This window comes from Rhincodon typus, chromosome 1, assembly GCF_021869965.1.
Source record: "Rhincodon typus isolate 14 chromosome 1, sRhiTyp1.1, whole genome shotgun sequence".
Classification (NCBI taxonomy): Eukaryota; Metazoa; Chordata; class Chondrichthyes; order Orectolobiformes; family Rhincodontidae; genus Rhincodon; species Rhincodon typus.
Window position 1 is genome coordinate 98841628 of NC_063332.1, and position 5572 is coordinate 98847199.

At 44.7% G+C, this 5572-nt stretch overlaps 1 protein-coding gene across 1 annotated transcript in view; it reads right to left on the reverse strand.

The window, feature by feature from the left end:
- LOC109911626 (protein FAM184A-like) overlaps positions 1-5572 on the reverse strand; it is a 129012-nt gene that overhangs the window by 21861 nt on the left and 101579 nt on the right. The window contains exon 2 of the mRNA XM_048602608.1: positions 1209-2051. Within this exon, the coding sequence (XP_048458565.1) occupies positions 1209-2051 (843 nt within the window). The remainder of the gene's footprint in view (positions 1-1208; positions 2052-5572) is intronic.

Sequence of the window (5572 nt, forward strand, 5' to 3'; positions counted from 1 at the left end):
TGACCTATCCCCTCCCTAACTCCCCACCTACACTCACCTTTACTGGCTCCATCCCCGCCTCTTCGACCTGTTTGTTTCCTCTCCACCTATCCTCTCCTCTATCCATCTTCTATCCGCCTCCCTCTCTCTCCCTATTTATTTCAGAACCCCCTTCCCCTCCCCCTTTTCTGATGAAGGGTCTCGGCCTGAAACGTCAGCCTTTCTGCTCCTATGATGCTGCTTGGCCTGCTGTGTTCATCCAGCCCTGCACCTTGTTGTCTCGGATTCTCCAGCATCTGCAGTTCCTACTATCTCTGATACCATACACTGGATATGGTTTGCCCATACCCTGGAGCAAAACATCCCCACCTTACTCTATTCCCCTTGCAATAAATGACAAGGTTTCATTTGCCTTCCTAGTCACTTTCTGTACCTGCAAGCTAACGCTTTGTGATTCATATAACAGGACACCCAGGACCCTCTATATAACAGAGTTCTGCAGCCTCTCACCATTTAAATATTATACTGCTTTTCTATTTGCCCAAAATAAATGGACAAGTTCATATTTTCCCACACTATCTTCCACCTACTAAATTTGTGTCCATGTCCTTAATCTATCCACATCCCTTTGCAAAATCCTTTGTCCCCTTCACAAGTTATGCTCCAACCTAGTGCTGTGTGATCAAGTTTAGCAACACACATTTGATCCTTTCAACCAAGTCAGTGATATAAACTGTGAATATGTAATAGCCCTAGCATAGATCCCCCGGCTCTTCAATAGTTATAGCTACCAGTCCAAAAGTAATTTATCTGCACTCATTGCTTCCTGTTCGCTAACCAATCCTGTCTCCAAGCTAATATGTTACCCACTACATGATATGCTCTTATTCTGTGGTGTAATCTTTTATGTGGCACCTTACCAACTGTCTTTGGAAATCCCCTTTTGGATTTCCTCTTCATGCCACCTACAGGGTAATGTGATGATTATCAGAATCTTCCTGATTCCAAAGAGAGGGACCACACAAATTGTCATAAAAAGATACTAGCCCCAAAAATCTGCAGAATGTATTTTAGTATACTGACATTGTGGCAAATATTTCACTCCATGACACAGGAAATAATCTTCAAAATATAAATGTCAATCCAAAAAAAAACCCCACAAAATGTATTCATTTGGCCAATGATGAATAATAATACTGCTATAGACACACTTCATCTGACACTCTTACCTGGATTCTGACCTGTGCAGTATTCAGCAATTCCTGTAATTTGTGACTTTGGTTTTTGAACTCATTCATCATTTGACACTTGACTTCCATGTCACTCTCCAATTTCTTCAATTTTAGTTGTAAAGCTGCTTCTTGAGCTTGAAGATTCTTTCTTTGGTCTATTTGCCACTGCTTCAGTGTTTCAGTCACTGATTGCTGTAATGCTTTCTTCAAAGTTTCCAATTCCTTTTGATGTGAGACTTGCAGCTTATTCACCCTTTTCTCAAAATCTGTAGTTAATCTCTTTTTCTCAGATTTTAGGATTTCTAACTCTTGGTTCAAATTTTGAATATCCAGTTTGTGCTTTTCTTCTAATTTAATCTTTTCATCGAAACAGACCTTTAGTGCTTTGCATTTTTCCTGAAGGTTTTCTGACTCTTGGTTTACTTTCACCATCTCTGTTATTGCTGACTGTTTATCCTGTTCTAATTGGCGTTGAACATCCATGAAGTGTTGGAGATTGCTCTCAAATTCCTTCTTAATGTCAAGCATCTCCTTAGATAATGCCATTATCTTCTCTGTATGTTCTCTCTCCATATTCTTTTCCCGTTCGACCACCTGCTGTTTATACACCTCAAAGTCCGCCAATACTTCTTCCTTGCATTTCTTGTGCTTCTGCAGGGTGTCTTCAAGGGATTGAATTTGGTGCCGTAAATCCATCTCTTCTCCCATTCTGGTTTTGTACTGCAAGATCTTCCCTCGTGTTTCAGTGACGATCTGCTGGATTTCCTCTTGGTGAGCTTCCTTAATAGCTTGTAGGGAAACCTCATGCTCATCACTTTTGGCATTTAGAGCATAGATGACCTATGAAGAATATAGGAGAAAACAATAATTTTAGGGCCTAAACTCTCCCATGTCCCAGCTCCCATACCTCACACACCAGGCCTTGTTACCACATAGCTGGCCATTACACACCCGCTGTTGTCAGTCACTAACAGTCCCCATTAACAACTGTTCACCCTCCCATCCTGACCGTTAGCAACTCCTTTGTCTGTCCAACTGCTCTCCTCTCGCTTTGGGCTCTATCCTATTGTTTACTCCCTACCCCACCCACCTCCCTATTTCCTGCATATAAACTGACGATTTCCCAGTTTCCATCAGTTCTGAGGAAGGGTCATTGGACCTGAAACATTACTCTGATTTTTCTTCTTCGCAGATGCTGCCGGACCTGCTGAGCTTTTCCAGCAACTCCTGATTTACAGCAGTCGCAGTTCTCTCGGTTTTTATTTTTCATAAGAGAAAACATGCTTAATAGTTTAAAAATAACATGGCAGCAGAGATCTGAGATAAATAAAGGTAAACTATGTTGTGTGTGTGTCACTGTCAAAAGCTGAAAGGTAGAACATAGCATCTAAACCTTGGGTTGCTTGAATTGATCCGAAGTGGTGGGGTGCCAGGTGTCTGCAGCAGGTTGAGGAAGCAGTTCTCCAGGGTGCTGACGCTTGCAGGATCTCCAGGGACCAAGCACTTGCTCAGCCTCCGGTAGGAGAGAACCCCATGCTGATGGCAAACTGGGACTTTATACAATGCATGACACAGGAATAGTAGGCATGTTTGTCAAGGGCACTAGGCAACCTGACACAAATGTTGCAGGACTGCGACAACGTGACTAGGACCCTGCTACCTCAAGCATGTGATTGCCTGTGTCGCCATGGGCTGGTTGTGGGCTGCCATGGAGAGCCAAGTCTAGCATCCTCATTGTGAAATGGATACGCACAAAGACTTGCCCACAGCAACTGGGAGTGAGGAATCTTAACCTCATGCTCCGTGCCCCTCCCTTACAAAGAAGGCAGGGTGATGCCAGTGGGCAACAGACAAAGGAGGAATCACAGAGGCCCCACCCCCACATCTCCTCTCAGAACAATGTGGATGGAGGTGGCCAGACCTTCCACCTTCATGCTGTCTGCCATCATTGGCCTTGTGCGAATCCAAGCTGCCTCTGGCCAGGGCACACTCAACCCCTCTGGGCACAGATGCTTCCAGGTTCACCTGGTTAAACCAGCAGGGCCGACAGCTCTTTTGTACAGTAGGCTCACCTCACCCCAGCAGCAGAAGTTGGGAATACACTGACAGTGAGAGGAAAAGAAAGACATTCTGAAGGCATCTGGGTGACACAGATGGGACAACAATGTAAACATGTTTCTACTTGTGGAAGCACATTTCCACTTTTTACTATCAGTGGAGTGTGGGAATCTCTGTCTAGCTGCAACTACAGCATTGAGAATGCTGAGCCTAGCCATCCTTTGCACTCTATGGTGTTTTAAGATGTGAAGTGAGCAGCTCCTGCACCAGGTTACAGGTAAATGACAATGGGCCAAAATGCCTCATGCCATACTGTAATATTCCAGGACTCTGACTCCATATTCCTTTTAGACTTTGAGGCATGACACACATACTGTGTTTGCTGAGAATGATGTAGGACTGTGGTGCTCAGGAAAACGTCCACCCTATTAACTGATGGCTGCTGTCTAGCCCTGGCATGCTCTAAACTCCAGGAGAAGGCAGGAGTACTGAGAGTACTTAAGGTGTGGCTTAAAAGGCAAGGCAAAACAAGGCAGGCATGCTGGGGGCATCCATGTAGACACAAAGTGACTAAGTGCTGAGAAAGCGAACAAGCAGCCTTTCCAGCCCATGAGCTGGGTGCGTGTCCTGTATGCAATGTATTCTTGCAGCAGCATTCCAATGAGAGATGCCAGTGTAATGCAAAGTGCAATATCAAAGTGCAAAAGGATGCTATGGATCAGAGGTGCACCATGATGATGTGGAGATGTTGGCATATGTCAGGTGCCAGTATCCATGGTCATGAGATGCATGTGGCCATTGCCAATGGAATGTACCTCAGATGTTAGTGCCCGATATCCAAGATAGTGGTCTGAAACAGCAGGCATTGAGATGAGTCATCAGGTATCTGCTCTGACTTTCATAAAAATTAGAAGCTAGGATTTCCTGCTATCTAGTGGGTGATAAAATAGGGGAATGCATATTAATGAGGTCAGGTTGATAAATGTGAGCGATAACAGGTGACAATCTGCATTAAAGGACCTTTTCCCACTCACTAATCAGAATCTCATCTCCACATCTGGGACTTAGTTGGAAAACATGACATTTTGGTCTCAACATTGAGAAAACACTTTGCTCAATATCTTGCACAGCTCTTCCTTTGCATGGCCCACATCATTCAGCAGCAGGGAGGATTCCGCTCGTGGATTCTTTTTAAAACAGAGAGGCTATGTCTCAGGTTGTGCACTTGTTGGAACAATGCTTTTGAGGTTCTAAACTTTAGGACACACGCGACACAGAGACAGCAAAAGTGACAGCGAGAGATATGGGAGAGCAAAAGGGGGATTGTAAAGGGACACAGCTAAGGGCACAGAAGAGAGGTGAGGAAGATTTGGGCAGCACTGTGACTCAGTGGTCAGCACGGCTGCCTCACAGCACCAAGGACCCAGGTTTGATTCCAGCCTCCGGTGACTGTGTGGAGTTCGCACATTCTCCTCATATCTCTGAGTTTCTTCCAGGAGCTCCTGTTTCCTCCCACAGTCCAAAGATGTGCAGGTTAGGTGGATTGGCCATAGGAAATGTAGGGTTATAGGTTTAGGGTAAGGGGTTGGATGCTCTTCAGAGGGTTGGTGTGGACTCAATGGGCTGAATGGCCTGCTTCCAATTGTGGGGATTCTATGATTGTTTTCTATTCTATGATTTTCTATGTTCACGGTCAGTTAGTGGTACATGACTAGAGTATTGCTGCAAAAAGAGACATACTGTCAAAGCATTTCATCATGCATTCATCAAGACAGAATCCGAAATATAAGAATTACAGGAGGACTAGGCCATTCTGCCCTTTGTGCTTGCTCCACCATCCCTTATGATCATGGCCGATCATCGAACTCAATACCCTGTTCTCACTTTCTTAATAAAGGCTGTATTTAGAAGCTTGGGAACTATAGACCTGAGAGTCTGATATCGGTGGTGGATAAGTTGATGGAGGTGATTCTGAAAGATAGGATGTACATGCATTTGGAGGCAAGGACTGATTAGGGATGTCGGCATGGTTTTGTGCGTGCGAAAGTATGTCTCTCTCAAACTCGATTGAGGTTTTCTGAGGGAGTAACCAAAAAATATTGATAAGGGTAGAGTGGTAGACATTGGTTATTTGGAGATAGTAGGAACTGCAGATGCTGGAGAATCTGAGATAACAAGGTGTAGAGCTGGATGAACACAGCAGGCCAAGCAGCAACAGAGGAGCAGGAAGGCTGATGTTTTGGGCCTAGACCCTTCTTTTTTCTGAAGAAGGGTCTAGGACCGAAACGTCAGCCTTCCTGCTC